This window comes from Temnothorax americanus, unplaced genomic scaffold (genome assembly GCF_048541705.1).
Source record: "Temnothorax americanus isolate GAGA-0224 unplaced genomic scaffold, ASM4854170v1 Scaffold187, whole genome shotgun sequence".
NCBI lineage: Eukaryota > Metazoa > Arthropoda > Insecta > Hymenoptera > Formicidae > Temnothorax > Temnothorax americanus.
The window spans coordinates 35,224-58,110 of record NW_027509326.1 but is presented as its reverse complement, the minus strand read 5'-3'; the positions used below and the strand labels follow the sequence as shown (position 1 = coordinate 58,110).

The 22,887-nt window shown below is 36.4% G+C and overlaps 1 protein-coding gene and 1 pseudogene across 2 annotated transcripts; both read right to left on the bottom strand.

The window, feature by feature from the left end:
* Positions 1–2,985: 2,985 nt before the first annotated feature.
* Positions 2,986–12,303, bottom strand: LOC143896495 (uncharacterized; annotated as a pseudogene). The gene is made up of 4 exons (XR_013256665.1): positions 11,822–12,303; positions 11,529–11,574; positions 7,345–8,612; positions 2,986–3,293 (listed from the first exon to the last, which is right to left on the bottom strand). The product of XR_013256665.1 is annotated as an uncharacterized LOC143896495 (transcript).
* LOC143896490 (uncharacterized) lies at positions 4,505–7,314 on the bottom strand (the record flags this gene model as incomplete). Its single annotated transcript, XM_077404388.1, has 2 exons — positions 4,505–4,853; positions 6,653–7,314. Coding segments are annotated over 2 exons (1,011 nt in total), but the record flags the coding sequence as incomplete, so codon positions are not given.
* Positions 12,304–22,887: the final 10,584 nt, after the last annotated feature.

Genomic DNA, 22,887 nt, shown 5'->3' with positions numbered 1-22,887 from the left:
GAAATTATATTATTGTAATCAAAATTTTGTTAGGACTTTCAGCCCTTAAAAGAAATTTGTTATGTCAATTGTAGTTAAAAAAATTTTGATGATTAACATAGAGTCTATTGCATCAAAGTTGCGACTTACATAAACCATTAATTAAGAAACTATGAAATTTTTTTTGTTATTCAAACTTAAGAGTTTTTCAGGTTGCTAAATATTAATCTGATGTTAAATTCAGTTGATAAATTCAAAATGTCGGAGTCATATAGCGGCCGGATGTCAAAAGTATCATTGATAAAATCGATCTCGAATTGTGTATGACACGGATGTAAAAATTCTATCATTTTTATTTTTAATATCCGCTATTTTTAATTAACTTTGCCATCTGATTAATATTGCGGTTATTTAAAAAAAAACTTTAATTTTGAATATATAATTAAAAAATAATTTACAAATTCTGAATAGTATATGTATATAGTTGCAACTTTTTGATGCAATAGATTCAGTGTTAATCTCGGTGTTAATAATAATCGTGCATCAATTATATGTTTTTAATCATAAATGACATAAGAAATTTCTTTTAAGAACAAATAAAAAATATATTTTTTAATTCGCGATTGCTTCTTTATAATATTCAATTTCAATTCAATTCAATCTTTATTTCTCTCCCCTCCCGCGGTTGGAAAGGCGTTTTTTTTTCAGGAAAACGTTCCCAAAAACTTTTACAATTATCATTATACATATTCAGTCATTATCTGATACCTTTTACATGGCGTTTTACAGGGACGTGCCCAACCCTTTACATATTTTAATTCTATTCGAAACCTGACCTTTGGGCGACCTTACTATTACCCCCCCCCCCCGCCCTTCTAGTGTCTTCTCTTCGTCCCCTCCTCTTGGTCCGCTTCATGCGATGCTCCTTTAATAAACTTATATTCAATTAATTATATTTATTATTTATACCGTGTAGGAAAGTTTTGTTTGTATATCAATTAAAATTTCAAATAAACTTTTATGTAACTTCTTTGGTAATTTCATAAAATTAATATTTTCATCAAGTTAAACTGCCAAATACGGTCAACTTGAACTTTGTTCACCTATATATATAGTAACAATTTTTTGTGTGAATTTTAAAAGTATATTCTTTTGCTTCGTCAACTACACGCGCCGTACTTTCAATCTTGAAACGCAGTCTGAAACTGAAACGTACAATCACATAATTAAATTGCTAATCAATTTAATAATACCGATATTATACGCATCTCCACACACACTGCAAAGAATGTTAAGAAAATATTTTTAATTTATCTATATATATATAAAATAGAATGTCTGTATGTATGTCTGTTCTTTATACACTCTTAAACTATTCGACCGAATTTTTACCAAAAATATATAAAATAGGGGTAGAATTTTCTGAGGAGTGCTATAGAGTGTATAGTTTTTTGTTACCAATCTTTTTGGGAATCGGTATCCAAACTGATAAAGGAATTTTTTTCGATTAAGGATATTGAAACACAAATAAAGTCGTTTGAAGAAAAACAACTCCCGGGCAAAGCCCGGGTAACCAGTTAGTAGTTTATAAAATTATTGATTATAATTTTTATTTTTATTTAAATTTTAATTAATATTTAATATTTTTAATTTTAATTTATAAAATTAATTTTTATTTTATTATTAATTTCTTAAATTTTAATTTATTAATTTAATCAAGAAATATATATATTTGTAGGCTATTCGATAATGTCGACTGTATGCGTGGCGAGGTGGACAGGAAAACACAAGTATTTCTATAATGCTCTATAATATATTTGCTCTCTTTGTACAACACGTCTGGATGCTACGACACCACGAGCACTTCTGTTGTCACACACGACCGCACGCGACCGTAAGCGTAGCGCCCCGAGGCTCGCGCCACTCGGGAGCTGCCTTCTAGAAGGGCGGGAGCACGTCGCTCGTTCAAAGCCCAGCTTCTCATACTCCCTCCCTTTGTACGAGCGATCCGTGTTCGTCTAATTTTCTTCTTTATCTGTAACATATCAAAAATCAGTTATCAAGTAAAATTGATCTCTAATTCTGTTCAAACTCTAAATTCATTATATTGTCTCTTAGATATGCAAATGCTTCTAAAGGTAAAGGTTTTGTCATAATGTCTGCCAAGTTCTTTTTGGTCTCAATCCATTCGACTTTCACCTTCCCTTGATCAACACACTGCTTGATAAAGTCTCCATGAGTGTCAGCCATATGTTTTCTGTTTCCAGTTTCTTCTCTTTCTTCTAAGTTTTTCTTTATTTCTTCTAAGTTATTATCAAACATTTTAAGTTTGTGACTTCTATCCTTCTTAGTGCAGTTTCCTGCTGCTCTGTTATCACACCAGACTGTTGCAGGCAAGAATGTTTTTCCAACAACATATTTGAGCGACTTGTCTAATGAGATTATTTCTTGACAGGCCTCACTCATTGCTAGATACTCTGCCTGACAGGTAGAGAGTGTGACATATGTCTGTTTATGACTTCTCCATGCTATCACATCTCCAAATATTTTGATTATATATCCTCCAGTGGATGTAGAATCAATGCAATCTCTGAAACTAGCGTCTGTCAGCGACTCTAACTCATCTGTTTTACCTTTAAACATCAATCCTCTATTTGCAGTTCCTCTAAGATATCTGAAGACTCTTTTTACATCTTGCCAGTCTTCTTCCGTGGGCTCTAATTGTCTTCTTGCTAAATAGTTTACTGCAAAAACTATATCAGGTCGTGTAGCATTTGCCAGATACATTAAGCTTCCTATAGCTTCTCTATAAGGTACTCTTTTAGTTTCTTCTCTAATACTCTTTTCTTCTAATTTTCTGTTTTTATTGTTCACTTTTCTGGTGACCATAGGAGTGTTCTGAGGCTTGCATTTATTTATATGAAACTTTTCTAATATGCTCTCAGTATATCGCGTCTGATAAATATACATACAACTTTCTTCTTTGTTTCGCTCTATTCCCAGAAAGTTCTTTGGTTCCCCAAGATCCTTCGTCTCAAATGTTTCACTCAACTTCTTTTTGATTTCTTCTAATTTCTTCTGATCATTACTTGCAACCAACATATCATCTACATAAAGTAATACGATCACTATTTTGCCTTCTTTCCTCCACGTGAACAGGCATGGCTCATGCAGGTCGTTCTCTAATCCAAGTTTCTTAGCCTTTTCTAAAAATCTCTTATTCCATCTTTTCGGACTTATCTTCAATCCGTATAAAGCTCTATTCAATCTACACACCTTAGTCTTCTTGGTGTTTTCATCCAGTTTTACTCCCTCTGGAATTTCCATATATATTTCATCTTTTTCTTCTAGAATTCCATTTAAAAACGCATTCTTAACATCTAGCTGACTAGCGTATAAGTTATATTTATTTATTATTGCTAATATAGATCTAACCAGTGACAATCTTGAAACCGCGTTTCTTTTAGATCATACACATTTTTGTCTTTACATCCTCTTATCACCAGTCTCGCTTTATATCTGGTTGATCCATCTGCTTCTAATTTCCTCTTAAATACCCATATTGAATCTATTATATTAGGTCGTCTTCCATCTAATTTCTCTAATGGTCTATCGACAAGTTCCCACACTTGATTAGCATACATAGATTCAAGTTCCTCTTTGACTGCAATTTTCCAATTCTCTCTTTCGTTACTTGATATAGCTTCTTCAAAAGTAACAGGCTCTTTATTTAACGATGCCATAAGGCATTGATGTAATTCATTTTCATTCTCTATATTCCGTTGAATATTTTTCACATTAATATAATTAGCAAAGCTAACATCTTCTATTTTTCTCCGCACATCAGTGTCTCCATTATCTTCTAGTTTTTTTTTAGTTTTACTTCTAGTCATTGGAGCTTCACTTTCCTTTCGTGCGTCCTTCTGCTTCTGTTCGTCTAGTTGTGTTGTTTGTTTTCTCGGTCTACCTCTTTTCCTTTTCTCAGGAATCTCTAGTTTTTGTTCTCCCTTTTCCTCATCCTCTACAAATTCTTTCATCCAATTTTTATCTAAGTCTTTTTTTTCTTCTATTTGACTGTTTTGATATACATTTTTATATGTTATCTTTTCATTAAATCTAATGTGTCGGGACTCTATAAATTTTCTTGTGCTTGGATGCCAGAGTATATATCCAGTGTCAGTATATCCTACCAACACACCTCTAATAGCTCTCTTGTCAAATTTCGACGTAGGCTTTGGTACTCTTGCATATCCAATGCATCTAAATATCTTTATTTGCTCGAAATGACAACTTGTTTCTGATGAGAACTTCTTCAAGGAGATCTCATACTCTATAGTCTTATGTGGAGATCTGTTGTACGCATGCACAGCAGCGTCAACTGCCAGCTCCCACATACTCTTTGGTAATCCCGAGTCGAACATATATGTTCTTATTTTCTCTTGCATTGTTCTGTTGAACTTTCTTGCAACTCCATTATGTTTCGGAGTGTACGGTGGTGCATATATGGCTTCTATATTTTCTCTTTTTAACACATCTTTAAAAGCACCTCTAGGTATTTCTCTAGAGCCTCTCCCGATTCATCTTTCGTTTTCAAGGAGTAAGCTTTCGCTAATCTAGAATAATCGTCTATAAAGGTTATTATAAACCTCTTTCGTCCTGGATAAAATGTAGGTTTTATTGGACCCATGATATCCGTATGTATCACTTGTAGTGGTCTCTGTGCTCTATTTCTGTTTTCTTTAAACGGCAATTTTGCCATCTTTGCCATTATACAGACTTCACACTCTAATATGGAGTTATCAAACTTAACTGTCTCTAATCTCTTTTCTACTTTTTGTAGCTGTCTTAAATAGTTTAACGACGCATGACCTAATCTTGCAGCCGCACACATCAACGACAGGGACCACGAAGAAGGAGGCGAAGGGGCCGGACTGGACGGGAGCAATAGGGCGTTTCAAACGCAGAATTCGGAAATGGGCGGTCGCCCGATATGGCGTTTCAGGGTTCGAAGCCATGCGCGGCGAGCCGAGAGACCGTGGCCGCGGAACAACGAGGGCGGAGGCGCGCCGGCGGCCCGAGGGCCGAGAGGACGGAAATGGCCGTCCGGGAACTCGCACTAGGTGCGTCGTCCACGGGAGTCGGATACTCCCGACGTCTGGGGGCACGTCGCCGAGCCCACGAAACCGGGTCCCGTCAAAATCCGTCAACCGGTTAGCAAAATAGCGGACCGTCCGGGAACTCGCACTAGGTGCGTCATCTACGGGAGGTAGACACTCCCGACGTCTAGGGGCACTTCGCCGAGCCCGCGAAACCGGGTCCCGTCAAAATCCGTCAACCGGTTAGCAAAATAGCGGACCGTCCGGGAACTCGCACTAGGTGCGTCATCTACGGGAGGTAGACACTCCCGACGTCTAGGGGCTCTTCGCCGAGCCCGCGAAACCGGGTCCCGTCCAAATCTGTCAGCCGGGTAGCAAAATGGCGGACCGTCCAGGAACTCGCACCAGGTGCGTCATCCACGAGAAAAGGGCGTCCACGATTGTTGGGGACGTCGGTACGAACGTCCGAATCCGATCGCCGGCGAAATCCGACGGTCGGGGACGAAGTTAGAAAACCGTCCGCCATCTCGCGACCTGGACATCGGCTGCGGGGAGAAACCGCGGAAAGCGTAATACCAGGTCCGGAATAAGCCCCGAGGGGGGTCGGCGTCGTCGGCGAGTCTGTTGCTCGGCACCCGGACGTCTTCTTCAGGGAAGTCGTCCGGATGGGGATACTAGAGGGAATAATAGACCTGGCGCACGGGTCGGCGTCAACGGCCGAGCAAAAGAAAAAATCGTGGAAAACGACTATCCTGTTGCCAGGACGGAGCGACCACGCGAACGCGACGAGCATGAAAATTTCCACGGGGATCGGCGCAATCGGCGTAAACACCCGCGTGGAAAGTTACCGGCGGCCGACGCGTAGACAACGGCGAGAGAAAGCGGGAGATCCGCCTAAGTGGGGGTATACGGTACCGATAGTGGGGAGCCCAAGCGAGACGGGCAACTCGAGGCAGTCTCTCGGGGATGTTCGTGCGTATAACACGTAATAAGATTCGCTCCGTGTTGTCGCGCTAAGTCATCGCGATCGTCATACGAGTTCGAGAATTACGGCTCGCCAACATTCGTAACAACCGGGAACGCCCGCGGAACGCGTTAATTGTCGTCTTTACATTGACGAACGGCCTTTTTAGACCGAAATAATTTCGTGCGTCGTAGAGAAACGGGGCGTGTGTGCCCGCGTATACGAGCGTCCGACATTTTTTGTGACTTCAACTTCTGTGAACAACCAACACTGAAAATCAATAATATTGAATAAATTAAACAATATTTTCATAAAACATATCGAGAATTTATTGAATTGGACTTACCTTCTGACGGCCTGATCCATTGTCGTCGATCACTCGAAGTCCCTCGTTGATCCTGGATTCCGGTGGCAGCGACGATCCTGATTGATGACGGCGATGATCCAGCGGTGGCAGGAACCTGAAAAAGGAAGAGAATTCGTCTGATTGATTGTTCGAGATATCGTTCGTTACTTACCTTCTCGGTGGTTCAAAGGTCAAACCGAGTGGCGACCGTTGATTTCAAGGGACACGTAGCGTTGATTCGTGCCTCCAATAGTATCGTCCGGTTACAATCTAACATGCCATAACATCGCCTCATTTATTTTCTCTAATTTCTTTACTTTTTCAATTACTGAGCTTTCACACATTTCTTCTATATTCTCTAATGTTTGTATATTTTCTAACTTAATGACTTGATCGAGTTCTGCATTATTGTGTTCTATATTTTTGTTCACATTTGTGAGCTCTCCTTCATTCTCTCTCCCAATCGCAGAGCCAACATTGTCTCTTTCGTCTAATTCTCCTTCCGAAATTGATAATTCACTGGTCTGAATGTTTGCTTGCGATTGTTCAGGAAACTCACAATGTGGAACAATTTCTGCTCTACATCTATACACAGCACATTCTATACTTTCATTGTCCTCTATATTATTGTTTTTAACCTCAAATTGCATAATCCAATTTGGTTTCTCATAAATTCCTTTGAAAACAATTTTATTTGTTAGTTTATTGTGAACTTTAAATACTTTATCATCTAAATAAATACTGAACCCTGCATCAGCCAGCTTTCTTAAAGATAGTAAATTTTTGGATACTTCCTTCGTTGCAATTACATTTGTTAATTTAATTACTTTCTTTTCTTTTTCATTTGTTAACAACAAAAGATCTCTTTTACCATCTATTGAAATGTCTGCAAGCTCATTCTTATTTGCGCATTTAATAACTCTATTATTACATTTTTATTAACGGTTTTATTTGTATACTTTTTTCCTCTAAAACTGTTCGTCTGGGCTCCGGCATTAGGACAGCTATCACCCTTGTGTCCTCTAATCTCCTGGCAGTAATAACAGAACCAGGCCTCTGATCCCGCTAGTGGGCAGTCCTTCGCCATGTGACCCAATTTGTTGCATCGGTAGCACTTTATTTCTTTGTACTCTTCTGCGGTAGCCTTCTGCACTCTAACTTCTGGTTTCTCTAGCTTCTCTCTAACTTCACTCTTAGTCTTTGCCTCTAACTGCATCATGAAAGATTTTATTTCATCTACATTCATTTCTTTGAGATTAGTTTGTCTTCTAATTAAATCTACATTCCTCAGTTCCGGCACATTAATTGACACAGCTTGATACAATGCAGATCTCATTTCTTGTTCTGTGAGAGGTACCGCATCTTCGCATGATTCATATTCTCTAATTATTGAATCAAAGCGTTCGCAAAAATCACTTACTTTTTTGTCTTTTCTCATTTTAATTTGATAGAGTTTAGTTCGTACTGATGCATGAGTAACGTTTACTTCACTCTTTTTATAACCTCTTAATTTCTTCAAAATTTCTTTTGGATCTTTCTCATGTAAAATCCTTTTATGATAATTTTCATCTAAATGATTGATTATTATATCTCTAACTAGACTTTTTTTCTTAGCAACTTTTAATTCGGAAAGATTTTCTGGACTATTAAAGTTTGAATCTATTACATATAATAAATCGTTATTCATTAATTCGGATTTTAAATAATCCATCCAAAGATCAAAGTTGGATTTTTGCGTTAACTTATATTCTCTTCTAATATGCAACCTTTGACTGTTTAATTCTACCTCTAAAGCACTCTTAATTGTCTCTAAACTTCTATTTTTCTCGACTGAACAGACTGTTTCATCTAACTTTTTCTTTTTAGGCTCTACTTCTGATTTTTTAACCGTTTGTATACCGTTTTCTACTTTACTTTGCGTATTCTGTTTATTTACCTCTAAACGTTTAATCTTTAGTTTCTTTTTCTCTAAATTTACGTGGGCGACTTCTACCATATTTTCCATCATGGAGGTTGCGGGTCATAACCTTCTCCAACATCTTTAATACCGAGTCCATTTTCTCAACCATCTTTTCTTGTTTCTCGTAAAGTAACTTTGTCCCTATAGGTAGTACAGGACGATTTTCAGCCCATTCTCTATTTACATCTATGTTTTCTATTATTTTGGGTTTGCCGCGTTTCGGGATTGCACCCTTTGCTTCAGTCTCCTTCTTGTTTTCTTTTTTTTCTAAACAAAATTTTTAAATTACTCTATCTTTGAATAAACAAGTATATTATCCTTCTTGATTGTTTTATTTAAAAAAATACTCTCTTACCTTCATCTTTACTCATCCTTTTATTGCTACCTCTTTCTTTCTCTAGGGGAGAGTGGGCACCCTTGAACCACGTTTTTTCAAATGACATTAAAAATGGTTTTTAATAACTTCATTAGAATATAAATGGTACTATTCGATGTTTAATATAATAAACTTTGTTTGTAAATGATTTAAGAAGTAAATTGTCAGAAATATTTTGCAAAAATAATGATATTTCAAAATGCTGCGTTTGTCACAGTGGACCCCACGCGTGGGGTCGATTGAGCCACAGCGTAGGGTACACTGTGACATGTAATGTGAAAGGTAGGGTACCCTGTGATATGTAATGTGAAAGATAGGGTACTCTGTGACATGTAGAAAAGATCTGTTTAAATCCTGTTTATTACAGATCTTTGGTCAATTGCACGTTATTACATATTATAGTATATCATGAAATCCATACATAAAATCTATACATAAAATCCAACATAATAATCGGCAATATATTATTATAATATACCTAACATCTGTTTTATGCGACTAGACATATAATCTAAGACGTATTGCACTTAGTTTTATTGCTGCCTAGCAGCAGTTTTTCGGGTCGTCTTTTTTTTCGATGCAGTCTTAGGCTTAGTCTTAGATTTCAAAGCGAGCGCCGCACTCTTTTCACGCTTATTCTCCTCGATTAATTCATTTTTTATGACTTTGGCATTCATCTCTTCACATAGAGAGTTTTTAACAGGGCTGTCTGTTAATATTGCACTACGGACTCTCTTTCTATTAACACTTTTTCGTGGTGCAGCTTTCGGAAACGGCTGTATATCCTGAAGTAAAACAAGGTTCTCTTTGTTACCAGCTTTTACGCTATCAATTGCGTTTGGTCTAACTTCGCAAGGCATAGGGACTTCTGGGTTTGGTACCAAAACGTCACTAACATCAAGCGACATGGTTGGTAAATTAAGGTCGATCGGCTCCATTGAAGTATTTAATACAGTAACGTCGTTAGGCAATTCGATAACAATGAGATTAGGATCAATATTCCTGTTCGAAGAAAAACCGGTATTTTCTGACGCAGTATCAGCAACCGTAGGATCGGGCCTATCCGTGACAGAAGAGCACAGGAAGTCGGAGTCTTTGAATACATTTCGATTTAATTTCCAAATACCGGTCGATTCAAATCCTTTCTTAATATTAGCAGGTGTGAAAGCCGAAGGATAAGCGATTCCAAAAAGTTCCGCCACTTCATAAATAGAAATCATTTTGCCCGGATTATTGATCATCCACTCGTTACAAGCCGCGTTAAAAGCACTTTTCAAGGACTTATAAACGGTACGGTCAAGTGGTTGTAGTTTGTTAGAGGTATGCGGAGGCAGAGTCAAAAAGATGATTCCATTTTGTTTACAGAAATCTAAGCTCGTTATGGTGATATGCAATTCGTGGTTATCAAGAATGAGTAGAACTTTTTTCTCTATAGACGCACGCGCGTATTTTTGAAAATGCTCCAAAACTTCAACAAACAATTGGCCATTCATTCAACCGCTTTTGGATGCTCCCCCGCTAGAGCCCGACGGAGCCCTTTTCAACATGTGCTGTTTGAAATGTACGCGCGGAAATACCATATAAGGAGGAATCGAGTTTCCGTTAGCCGAAATAATACCGCACGCCGTAACCAAAGTTCCCCGCTCACCCGATGTCACTTGGCCTACTTGTTTTTGTCCTTTAGGAGCGATAACATTGGGTGGATTGTGAACCGTCGACAGAGCAGTTTCATCTAAGTTATAGATTGCAGCGGGCGATAATTCAGCTCCGAGCTGTTTATACGCGGACTCTAAGTTATCGAAAAAAGCGTTAACCGAAGTACGATTGAAACTAGTGGAACGAGCTAAGCTAGTTCCTTCGGGTTTCCTTAGCGAAAGCTCAGAATGCCTTTTCATAAACCCATAATACCAGTCGACACCGGCAGACTGTTTTTCTTGTCAATTCCGTGGGCAATCAAGCTTGTTCGCAACAGCTAGCTGGTATGCTAATTGCATAACTTGCTTGCGAGTTAATTCATGATGCATTTGGGATGCAGTCATTAGGTATTCTTTCAGACTTTCTTCGATAATAGGTGAGAAGACCACTTTTGTTGCATAGTTTGGTGTGAGTCTCATGCATCTACGCTCTTCCGGTGCAGTCTCCTTATACTTTTTGACATAGCGATGTAAAGTTGTTCGATTTATGCTCAAGCTCTCTGCTGCAGCTCGAATACTCCACTCATCATCGACAACTTTGCGAATCCCCAGCTCCATCGTACCGGCATCAACAGTCTGCCGTTCCGTTTTCTTCTTTCTCTGTCGCGGCATGTTTTTCAACGTAGTTTATTATTAACTACTCTCTCTACAAAAAAGAAAAATCAAGTGCTAGAGAACCAATTTATCAATAATCATGTCATATTTGTTTCATCAGATGACCTAAGAAATTGAAATCTGAAAACAAAGTCCTATAACCTTACTTTTTATCATAACCTAGCAGAGATAAACAAATATTGCCTCACAGCGACTCGATTACATGTGATCTGTAAGTAAAGGGCAAAAAAAAGAGAAAATGAAAGTGTGGATATGATTATCGATGAAAATTATTTCATTTTATAAGAAAATTTAGGCACTAACATTTACTATTCCGCGATCGAAACACTACGGAAACTCGCGCTGTCACGTACTTAGGTTAGGTAGTTCTGTAAGCGTGGCACAGAGGACCCCATCAACCTGCGTCACATTGGACCCCACTAAACATCGATATTATTTATCGTAAATATTTCAAATACAGGACAATTAAACGTTTTTGTGCGCACGTTGGTATTGAACCTAGATTCCGACAAACGTCTTATGAATTTTTTTCTAACTGTAGAATCTCTAGAAATCCATACATATCAAAAAGTTATGACAAGTAAAAATTCACTTTGCAAGGCTCCAATTACTTATCTGTCTTTAACTAAAGTATACATGCTTATTTCGGCATAATTTTTTTATGGAAGTTATATATTTTGAAAACAAAAGTTTTCATACCCACTGTGACTATTTTGCAGAACGTTAATACAGAAAACTCGCACTGTTACATTGGACCCCGTGGCTCATGGGAGCCCACTCTCCCCTACCACTGTGACCACGCTGCTGTCACTATCGTAGTCAACCAGTAAATCTTTGTTTTCTTCCTCATCCATCGGAAGATTTTTCGTCTTATCTTCTTCCATCCTCTAATCTTCTAGATTCTTCTAAATGCTTTTCGTCTTCTCGATGCCCTTCGCCGGCGTCTCACACACTTCACGTTACACGTTCGACTTTAGATGTTTTCGTGCTTCGTTCTTCACGCAGGGGAATCGTGCCCTGGGCCCATAACCTGTAGGCTATTCGATAATGTTGACTGTATGCGTGGCGAGGTAGACAGGAAAACACAAGTATTTCTATAATGCTCTATAATATATTTGCTCTCTTTGTACAACACGTCTGGATGCTACGACACCACGAGCACTTCTGTTGTCACACAACGACCGCACGTAAGCGTGGCGCCCCGAGGCTCGCGCCACTCGGGAGCTGCCCTCTAGAAGGGCGGGAGCACGTCGCTCGTTCAAAGCCCAGCTTCTCATAATATTTTTCACATATCGACTGATATCTTTTGAGAGGTCGTATCTTACACAATTCGAGATCGATTTTACACAATTTCTGGTTTTTCTGCTTAAACGCTCAGTTAGGCAACCTCGAAGCTAAGTGTCTACATCCTATCTTGAAATAGATATATTATACTTGTTTGTATATATTATATTTGTTTCCCACGAATAATATCAAATTAAACAATAAAGCTGTATTTTAATTCCAAATCACTATACTTTTGAACAGTAAAGCAAACTATCTTGTTTGTTGCTTATCAACAAAACAAAAATTTACAAATCCTGTACAGTGATAGTTTTTGAGATACGATCTCCCAAAAAATATCAGTCGATATACGATAGAAACAATAAAAAATATGAACAAGAAAAAATTTTGTCATCGTTGAAATGGAATTCGAACTTGTGAAGATCTATAAACGACAAAACATTTATGTTATTGAGTTATTGATTATTTTTATTGCCTAATCTATTATTGTGTAAGTATATGCAAAAGTTAAGTAAAAAAGCAAAACAAATGTAATGCTTTAAACATATTTTAATGTATGTTGTTTTTTAGTATTATATTAAGTGTTATTTGCAATTGGAAACAAAGTTCTTTGGAAGTTTTAAACATTATCGCAGGTGATGACCATTACATGATTTATCGGGAAGATGAGTATAGGAAAATTTTTTAATTTTTAAATATTTATTGTTATTTTATAATAAAACATTACATTTACATTCTCTCACTTTATGAGATTTTACATTATTTTATATCACGTTTCACTTTATTGATAATTGGATTTGTCACAAAAAACCCTGTCTATTTTAGAACACTCGCGTCTAACAACGAGACTTTGCTAAAATAAAAAATTATTGTTAGAGGATCAGAATATTTTACAGACATAATCCTCTAAGTCGACATTGTTTAGAGATGATATATACACTCTCTGAAACATTAGAAAAATATACTATATAGCATTCTTTCATTCGATTTCTCGGCATCCAGGACATTTGTCCGTGGTGATAGATGGTGGTAATGGATACAATCAATTATTTTGAATATCCCTGACTCACATCCAGAAACTTGCAATTAGCTGAATCAGTAGTACAAATTTATTTGTATAAAGTACTTTAATTGATATGTTAAAATAGTTTATTATCCGTAATCACAGGCAGATGCCTAGTACGTCGAAAAATCGAATAAAACAAAGCCATTTCGTACATTTTTCTAATTTTTCAAAGAGTGTATCTCTGAACGGTATTAACTTACAATAAAGGATTATGTTTATACAGAAATATTTTGATCCTCTAACAATAACCTTTCATTTTAAGTCTCGTTACTAGACGCGAGGGGCCAAAACCCTTATAAAAATGCTGGGCAAAGTTCTTTGTAAGTGAGTGAGTTTAATGCCAAATTGGCAACAATTAACTATTAATTTACTTACTGGATTATAAACACGCTGCTGTGTATTACAGACGGGTTGCAATCATATATCTACCCATTAGAGAATATATAGATATTTCGTACCTACTCTAAACGGTAAGATATAAATGCACCCATGTGCACATATAAGTAGCAATTTACTCCATTTGTACGAATTCTTGTATGAACACAGTGCACAAGATGACACTAATTCAGATAGATGAGCGAGCGTATATTTTATTTGCACATTATAAACAGCGCTAAGCGCAGAATGCATTTTGACAGTAGTCACTGCAGCGAGCGCAGAAATGGACCTCTATTAAGCTGGACCCTCCACCAGCGCAAATCAAGTTCGCATTAGGTAAAAAATTTAGTGCTATTTAGGTGCTAATTAAGTGCCCTAGTCCGAATTTTGGTACTAACCGTTTAACAGAAAATCGCGTAAAAAATGGGGGGTCCAGCTTGCCATTAAGCTGAACCCCCTTATATCAGAAAATGGTCCTACATAAAAAACAAGTACACTATAATTTAGTACTAATTAAGTGCTACTTAAGGCGGGAGGGTCAAGTAAACGCAGCCGTCTTTTTTCCGATTTTTTTTTAACAGATGGAAAGATTTATTAAATTGGAACAAAGTACATCATACTATTCATGATTTAAGGTATATTATAAAAATTTTTTTATATCAAAAAATTTCAAAATGGCGGCGCAGCGGCTGCTCTTCTCGGATTTGCGCCGTGCAACGCTCAGGTCGCTCTAATTAACTGAAATAAAAAAACCAAAGTTTTTTGTTAAAATGCGTTTATATGCTTTGCATGAACCTCAATTTAAAAAAAAAATCAAAAATTAAAAATTTAGGATCATTTTGAAGAAAAAGTTAAAGGTATCGTTTTTTTCAAAATGGTCCTAAATGTTTAATTTTTGATTTTTTTTTAAATTCAAATTTATGCAAAGCATATGAACGCATTTTAACAAAAAAACTTTGTTTTTGGCCCCAAAATAATCCTGAGGCATTGTACTTTAAGAAAATATCACGATTCGAATTTAGTGCTAGCTGCATAGTGTTGAAATTAAATAATTTATCCATGGAGCGCGGCGCGCTTCGAATCATGATATTTTCTTAAAGTACAATCTCTCAGGATTATTTCGGCACCATAATCACGCGAGCATTTAATTTTTTGACGATTTTGTAACGAATTACAGAGCGCTGTGCGCGCACTCCATTGATTAATTAATTAATTTCAACGCTATGCAGCTAGCACTAAATTCAAATCGTGATATTCTTTTAAAATACAATGTCTGAGAATTATTTTAATACTATAATCATGCGAGCAACTAATTCGTAGACGATCAGGTGACGGAACTTATAGTATTCAGCGCCAATGGCTGGTCTAACAATAAGTTAATTATCGTAATTGTTTTTTACTGTTAGCAATAAACTCAGATTTGGGAATATTTTGATAATATATATGTTTTCGATCATTTTAGTAACGAATATATTCACGCAGCAAGTTTTTTAAGTGTTTGTGTCGACCGCGACAGTACTGTGTTCAATATATAGTGGTATATTTAAATAAGTGTTATAATCTGTCAATATTTTATCGTTATTTTAGAGCACTTAAGGGGGTAGGGTCAAGTAAATGGCCGTTTTTTTCCGAATTTTCCGAACTTTAGAGCGCGGCGCGCGCGCGCTTCGCGGATAAACTAATTAATTTCAACGCTATGCATCGTCAAAGAATTAGGTGCTCGCGGGATTATGATCACAAAATAATCCTGAGACATTGTACTTTAAGAAAATATCAAGATCCAAATTTAGTGCTAGCTGCATCGCGTTGAAATTAATTAATTAACTCATGGAGCGCGCGCGCAGCGCTCTGTGATTCGTTATAAAATCGTCAAAAAATCAAGTGCTTGCGTGTTTTTGATCCCAAAATAATTCTGAGGCATTGTACTTTAAGAAAATATCACGATCCGAATTTAGTGCTAGCTGCATAGCGTTGAAATTAATTTATTAATTTTTTAATTTTTTGACACGCAATGATTAAGGCCGTTCGCTTCACAGCCTTCTAGCACGATTTTTCTCGTCAATAAACGAATAATTATTTTTAAAGTTTTAGTTGTTAACAACTATCTAATTAAATTTATAGTTTGATCACGCATACATTTCGACTATTTGTTAATCGGTTTTTTGAGCTTTCAACTTGATGTGGCTTCTTAATAACTCCATGTAATTTGTATACTATAATGATTAATATTAAGAAAGTAAAAACGACCGCTATGATTTAAATCAATAAAGAGGATAAATTTCATAATAAAAATGCTATAATTATTAATTAATGTTAATCTTATGATGTTAAGGTGGTTCATGCAGTACTTGCAAGTCAAATAGGCAATTATTCTTATTAGTGATAAATAAGTGTGATTTTTGTCCGTAAAAATCAGCATATAATTAGATTTATTATTTATGACATCTTTAATGTTATACGACCTCTACGTAATTAAAATATTGGGGCCAAAGTCACATCTTTTACTAGAGTTGTGAGCCGTGTGAATATATGTACAACAGCAGCGCGGCAACGTTATGATAAATAGAATAAACAATGCATGTTAAAATTATTTGGACATGTTATAACCTCATTGTATTAAAACTTGTATTTATTCAGTATTGCAGATTTTGATCAAACTTAATTTTAAATTCTTTTTGGAAATGGACGAATATTTTTGTTTCATTCTTTGCTTTATTCAGCGTCCAGAACATGGTAAACGTTGAAGGTTTTGGGATATGCGTTATACTCATCAGCTGACACATGCGTTGCCAAGCTGCCGCTCGAGTCCAGCTGTCAGTTCCGTGTTGTCGATTTAGTCAATCGAAAATTACGTTTTATTATTATATAGTACGGTCAATGAACTCGGGGTTCGTCCAGTATCTTGCAAAATGTTTATTGCATCGTTTCGTCAGTTTTTGGTTTATTCATCTATTTTTGAAGTATTGTAATTTTTGCAGCATAAGCGCTTTAGCCTCGTTTTTTGCAAGAGGGGCTACCCCCCCGCGTTAAATTGGCAAAGTTTACGAACATATATCTCCGGAACCAAACGGTTAAAAAATCCGAAATTTTACAGACACACTCTAGGAACGTTAATCTTTCATTTCATATCACATTTTTCGGGCTAACTACATTTGACCTAAATGCATGAACCACCTTAAAGTTCCTTTTAATTTATTTCAATTCTCGACGGATTTTTTTTATGTAACGGGATTATTATGATGTATTACAGTTAATTAAAGGGATTTATTTGATTGATTGAAAAAGTCTCTGTAAAGCACGAAACGTCCCAGTTATTTTGACGGAATATTAAACTGTAATATTTAGAATCCTGTTGTTCGGTTATTGGCTTTTATTTTATCTAAGACATACGAGCTTTATCTACTTATATACTTTTTAATTTATACATATTAGAATTATTGCAATATTAAAAAAACAAATTTTTTACATTATCTCATGACGAAAGAGACCACCACCTTCTCGCGGTTTCCGTTGAGCAACAATATGTACGTAATGTAAAAGTGAAATACACAGAACTGTGATTGCAAAAAATTGTCCTTTAATTTTACTATATGTATTTTACAAGACATTTACTACGTTTACGCGAGCGTTACTTCTGTAGTAACTTTTACGATATATCACTCGTTTACGCGAAATAAATTATCGTAAGTTACTACAAAAGTAACGCTCGCGTAAACGTAGTAATAGTAACATGTGCCAATGTCAAATAAATAATAATGAAATAAAATTGCTTAAAGTTTCCGTGTGCGTAATCTATCGAGCCGGTAGAAGCAATTTTCTAAGAACTTTAAGAAAGTTAACGATTTGCTCATAAAGAAATAAGAAATTATTTTCAAATTACAAAATAAGTTTTTTATTATTATTATATAATAACAATATTATTATATAATATTATATAATATTATTGTATAATATTGTTATATATTATTATATAATAACAAAATTAATATATATATATAAATATATATATATATATATATATATATATATAAAATCAATAAGTATCACAAGTAATTAATAAGTACGACAAGACCTATATATGCGCGCACGCGCGAGCGCCGAGCAAAGAAGCCTAGCACGATTCTCGCCGGCTCGCGGCTGACCGAGCATCGAGCATCTGACATCACTGCACTGAAATCTGACATCACTGCAAATTTAATCCGGATTTGCACCAGGGGCAAAGTCTGTAGGTAAAATCGGGTATATTTAGTCCGGACTTGCATCAGGGGCAAAGTTTGTAATGTGATTTAGCCCGGACTCAAACCTAGGGGCAAAGTTTGTCGGTAAGGGGCAAAGTGTGTTGGTAATCAAGGCACGGAAGTGCTGGTCTCGACTTTTGAGGGGCCATTGGGTATCTGTCTATTAATCTGTGGCCCAGTTCTTCCATCTAGAGGTTACCTCTATCCGTCAGATGAGGGTGCGGTATTTTTTACTGAGAAATTCTCAGTGGCCCAGTGGGATTCGAACCCGGTTCTCCGGATTACGAATCTGGCGCTCTACCCACTAGACCAGCCGCAATTTTAAATATTATAATTTAATTAATAATAAATAAATATAAAAATTTGAATCAAAATGAATATAAAGGGTTCTTTGCAATTGCCTGATAAGCTATTGCTGATAAAGGAATTTTTTTCGATTAAAGATATTAAAACACAAATAAAGTCGTTTGAAAAAAAAAACGACTCCCGGGCCAAGCTCGGGTAACCAGCTAGTAATTAATAAACGAAAAAAACTCTATTTTTATATTCGACAACGTGTGTCTAATATCGTGACAATTCAACCATTGGTTTTGGTCAGATTAATCGTCAAAACTTTTTCGACCATGAGTTTTGCCTATTTGCCAATTTAGAAACGACCAAAACCCGTGGTCGAAAAAGTCTTGACAATTAATCTGACCAAAACCAATGGTCGAATTGTCACGACATTAGCCAAACGTTGTCGAATATAAAAATAGAGTCTTTCGCTTTATATTTATTTTCGGAGTTACTCATTCAATTCGACTCTTAACCACGCATGGTCCGTTATTTTAGGCTTATGCACTTGTACCCTAACTCTATTATTAAAAAAAAAGTAAGTCTATCATTGTTTGACTGTCCTTCATAACCCTTGTCGGCTTTATTAATATACTGTTTCACAACTTAACTCTGCATTTTTGCTTGCACTTTTCTTGCATAAAACAAATCTATCATAAAGTCTATGTTAAAGTCTCCTATTACTCCTATAGAGTCCCCTTTAATTATTACTTCCTCCATGATGTCCTCCAGAAACCTCACAAATTTACCGTCCCAGGTAGCAGAATAACGTCTAAAAACGTCTTAATGACGTCTAAGACGTCATCAAGACGTTATTCTGACGTAATTTGACGTCACTCTGCTACTTGGGGTGTGATGCACTCGTGAATGATATATTACCATTATATCATACCTTTATATAATTTGTCTTTTATTTCTACCGCAACACACCAACAACACGCTATTACCCTTTTTATCAGTACTATTTTATATTTAATATCATATCTCTTATATATATATATATATATATATATATATATATATATATACAAAACAACCCCTATTTTCCGCATCACATCTAATCATACCATAACCCTGCACATTCACTTCACTGTCTTCAATTTCAGTAGTTAGTCTCTGACAATGCTATAATTGCCGGATTCACTCTCTTTATAATCTGATGTTGTATCTCCTCTCTATGTGCTATCAGACTCTGCGCATTTGTGTATAATATAACAGCTGCTCTTCTCTCTATATTTGCTACTTAGCATCCTCCCAGCCAGCTCTCCTCTTCTCCTCTTGTACTGCCCTTTTAAATGTCGGACACTCCGGATCAAGTGCGTCATATTTTCAGGTTGTATGTTTGAATTTTGAACGCACAGTTTACACATTTTTTATTTGTCGACGTACATTCAGTCACCCTGTGATTTCCTGCGCACCTGTAATATGCTTCGTCCCGCCTACAGTTTTTTTGCAATATGGTAATATCCCCAGCATTTAAAGCACCTTTTAACATTAATGTATACCTGACATTTTTTTCACCCTACGTTCAGCTTTCCTTTACTCAACATTATTTTATTGGTTTCTTCATCTGCTTCCATTATTACTGTACTTTTTTCTTTTTCTCTTCTTTCAGGCTGGTCTCCATCATTTCCCTTTTCTTTAATTATTTTTTTCACTATTTGCATATGAGTTCCTTCTTTTTTTATATCCGTTTTGTTCTGTTTTTTAATTGTAATAATTAAATTATTACCACTTAAATTTATTTTTCTTCACCGATATTAAAAATTTTAATCTCCGGTTTTAATCGCCTCGACTCCGTAATTTTAAAATTCTCGCCCAGTTTGTCCTGTACTGTGGCCTTTAATTTATCCATTTCCTCTCCAGTCTCGTAACTCAGAATCATTGCTCCCTTACTTCCCTTTTTTAGCTTTGTTACTCCTACATCCATATTTTTAATATCTACTTTCTTTTCATCAGTTTTTCTGTGGTTTTACTCCCTTGCTGCATTTTTGACTTTACTATTATATTATTTTTTTTCTTTGTTACTTTGCTGTAGCTCCTTTGAGTATTTTCTGTCGGTCTATAACTTCCATCCTGCATCATTTTTCTTAATTCTTCTAGCTTTTGTTTAATACATCCCGTCTTTTCGGACTATTTCCTTAATCATTGTCTTGACTTTTTTTTTACATGCTGCCTCTTCCTTTATTTCCTTCACTGCTCTTATGAGTCCGTCTATTTTTATCTCAATACCTGCTAATTCATTTCCATCCCTGTTTGGTGCCGCGCTCACTCCTGTAACTCCCATCATTCCTCTTGTCGATACCGTTGCTTTATTTTTATCTGTTTCCTTATCTCTGCAATGTCAATCATAAATCTGTCATATGGGCCAGGACACGCCACCAATTCAAGGTTTTCATCGTAAACTTTGTGCTTACTTTGACATCCTGGGGGATGAGGGGAGAGAGAGAGAGAGAGAGAGAGAGAGAGAGAGAGAGAGCTGGATCCCGTAGCGGTAACGAATCGAGACGGCCTGAGAACATTGGCGGTGCCGCTTCAAAGCGAGAATCCCGCGCAATCAGTCCCCCCAGCTCTCCCGAGGCACGTTTAAAAAACCGAGCGTAGGAGCACCCCGCGTCTCTCGCGTGCTCTCTTGCCGTTTCACGCAGCCTCGCGATCTCTATAGCGACCGGAGCTACAAGAACCGAGATCGTCCCGCAATCGAGAGAGCAACCTCGGCAACATCGACGCAGCCGATACTACCGTGTTTTCTCATTCTCCCTTTTTCTATCATCCTTTTTGCAACTAATAAAAGCTACTAAGATTTTTATTGTATTATTATGTAAAATCACAATGGCTCACTAAAAATTTATCAAATAATGAAGTCTTAACAAAGATTTGTGCGTCGTTCTTGTGCTACTAATGCAATATCAAAAATAAATGTTGATAGAAAACAAAAATAGATATTCTTAATGGGATATACATATTTGCTACAAGAAATAAGGTAACTCCGGTATTTACGCCGCACGAGGATTTACGCCGCAGAAGTTAGAAAAAATAAAAGGAATAGAGATACTTGCTCGCAATTACACTGTTATGTGCCTTTATGCCATATTAGTATTGTGTTGTAATTTCAATTCTTTACTGTTAATATTAACGAAACCGTCGTGAGTTGAATAGATTTCTCACCGTAGTAAGTAGCGCGATCATATATTACGACCTACGTAAAATGATTATTGTAAGGAATGTAAAAAGTTTAATGGTTATTTCATGATACATAAGTGTAGAGGGATATTAAAGGATGGAATATACAGCAAAATACAAGTGCTTAGCTCTTATATTCTTTATGTTTAGCTTGATGTCTTGTATCCCTTCTCTTTAGGATATACGGCATTTTAGCGGGATTTATGCCATAGTACAGACGCTCTGTAAAAATCGAAATCTCCTATGTGTTCTTTATCTTTCTTTTTCTAGGATTGTATACCAATAACCTTTAATGTATCTATCGTTCTTCTATTTTCTTCTTAAAATTTGTCAGTTCTATAATTTGTTTATCAGTCTTACATCTTAATAAATTTCTTACGCACATTTTATAACTTATTATGACATTTTATTGTCTTATCTATAAACATTATTTGTAATTTTTTATAAGGCTTATATTTCACTCATGAATGTCATATATCCCATCCCTATGGGATATATGGCAAAAATGCAAGGATTTCTAAAAGTTTTTTTATATTAAATACAAAGAGTGAATATTTCATGTTTCTATTTTTTTATAGTAGTAGACAGTATAAAGTTTTCATTGGTATAATTCATTTGCCTTAAACATAGTAAATAGTACTCGATAAATTAAGTTTCCGTTAGCTGCGGCGTATATATATCGGAGTTACCCTATTTAGAATATATTTAATAGCTGTATTAAATATATTCCGCTCCGCCTAACCGAGTAAGTAAGGAAACGATGAAAGTAGTGGTATTTCACCGGCGATGTTGCCATCTCCCACTTATGCTACACCTCTCATGTCTCCTTACAGTGCCAGACTAGAGTCAAGCTCAACAGGGTCTTCTTTCCCCGCTAATTTTTCCAAGCCCGTTCCCTTGGCAGTGGTTTCGCTAGATAGTAGATAGGGACAGTGGGAATCTCGTTAGGTGTCTGGCTCTGCCAGAGCGGTACAAGATTAATATTTGCTCGAAACATTTTTTCTCAATATTGATTAAAAGATATACAATCTTTCCGAGCTCGTGGCGCGCTATAGTATCATTAGAAAAGACGTAGAAATGAATTAATTAGTCAGATCATACGGCTCGCACGCGCCGTGGAACATTAATAAATTATTTCCCCCAGTTCTCCTTCACATTTGCATTGCTCTGCGATAACTGTAAATGCGGAACGACGGCATTAGTGGCCACCGCGATGCACAAACCTGCGCTTTTTTAATTGCTGCTTTCGGTCATATGTGTGCCTAGGAAAATATCCGCCAAGACAGTTACAAGAGTAATTATACCCATATAAAATATTGCCGCTTTATTAAATGCGAAATGAGTGCTTGGATATAATTTAATGCATTTATTCTTC